Below are 1,350 nucleotides of genomic sequence, written 5' to 3'. Positions count from 1 at the left end.
ATCTTAAAATTAATCCTAATTGTTTACTTGCCACAGCACTGACATTTACAGTAACGTTCACGGAATGAACCAACAAACACCATAATCTTCATAAAACCATCATACAATCTAACCACAATCTCCTCAAAAACAAAAATGTCCCAAACTGAACCTTAAACACAAACAGGTCTTTCCTTTTACTTAAAAATTCATAAAATAACACGTAATTTTATAATTTTCTACCCAATTCAGTCCTATGTAAAGCATGCTGTGAACTAAAAATCTATCCATGCAGTTTCATTCAATGCAATAACGATTCAACAACAAAGTGGATTAAGTGAACTTTAATTTGACATATTTAAGTGGGCTGTACAAAATTAAATTAAGTTGTGATCAAATGTTCAGCAATTGTGTTGCTTTAGCTGATTTCAAGTAAATTGGACAAGCAGCAAAAATCTTTTTTCCCATGTATATAGGTAGTAGGCAGCAAACTCGATTTTGGAACAGAGCTAATGTGATTACCTATCTCTCTTCCACTTTTCTTCTCTTGTTCAGATGGGGAACAGTAAGGTTTTCTTGAGATACTGGCAGGCTGATCACCTTAATGACCGCTGCCATCAACTGCACAGGAAGATTATTGTCTGTCAGAAAGGTAAAGTGATGTGTGGTCATACTGTATGATCTGTCACCAAGCTCATATTTTTACTTAATCGTGTGTGTGATTCAGTGGTGCGTGGCTGGTTGGCCAGGCAATGTGCGCGTCGCAGGCTCACGTCTCGGCAGAAGGAGCAGTGTAACATCCAACGGTTCCTGCAGGGAGCAGAGGATTTGGGTATGCGTGCTTACGACAGCCTGGTCATCCAAAACGCAGCAGATATTGCACGAGAGAACGACCGCCTCCGGGGTCTCATCAGTGCTCCACCACTGGGCGAGAGACCAGAACCTGTGGGCAAAGAAGAAGACTCACCCAAGAGGTGAAACTTATAGCAGAGAATGTGTTACTTTTTAACTAACCATGAATTGTTAGTAATCTCTTTTTACAATACACACATCTCAATATAAAACTATTCTCAATTATTAAAATCTGCTATTTCTAGGGTAACAAGGTTCTCTGCTTCTCAGAAGTTGAGTGTGCTCCTGTCTCTATTGTTTAATTAGTTCTTAAAATAAAATACATATCTAGGAAATAATAATATTCATATTGGTGTCCCTTAGAGGATCTCTAATAAGAAATCTTGTTTTGTCTGCTAAAATTCAATCAGATGTGGCTTCTCAAATGCATCTGTGCTACTATAAGACTTCCTTTTAAAGGATTATATTAGACACTCTAACAGTCTAAATTATACTGGAGTGTCTGATTATATCCAAAAC

At 37.7% G+C, this 1,350-nt stretch overlaps 1 protein-coding gene across 1 annotated transcript in view; it reads left to right on the top strand.

Annotated features, from left to right (window-relative positions):
* LOC107573573 (unconventional myosin-XVI-like) overlaps positions 1-1,350 on the top strand; it is a 120,532-nt gene that overhangs the window by 104,892 nt on the left and 14,290 nt on the right. Inside the window, exons 27-28 of the mRNA XM_016260004.1 lie at positions 535-631; positions 707-953. Of these exons, the coding sequence (XP_016115490.1) occupies positions 535-631; positions 707-953 (344 nt within the window). The remainder of the gene's footprint in view (positions 1-534; positions 632-706; positions 954-1,350) is intronic.

This window comes from Sinocyclocheilus grahami, unplaced genomic scaffold (genome assembly GCF_001515645.1).
Source record: "Sinocyclocheilus grahami isolate Dianchi unplaced genomic scaffold, SAMN03320097.WGS_v1.1 scaffold1979.1, whole genome shotgun sequence".
NCBI lineage: Eukaryota > Metazoa > Chordata > Actinopteri > Cypriniformes > Cyprinidae > Sinocyclocheilus > Sinocyclocheilus grahami.
This window is presented reverse-complemented; position numbering and strand designations above follow the sequence as displayed.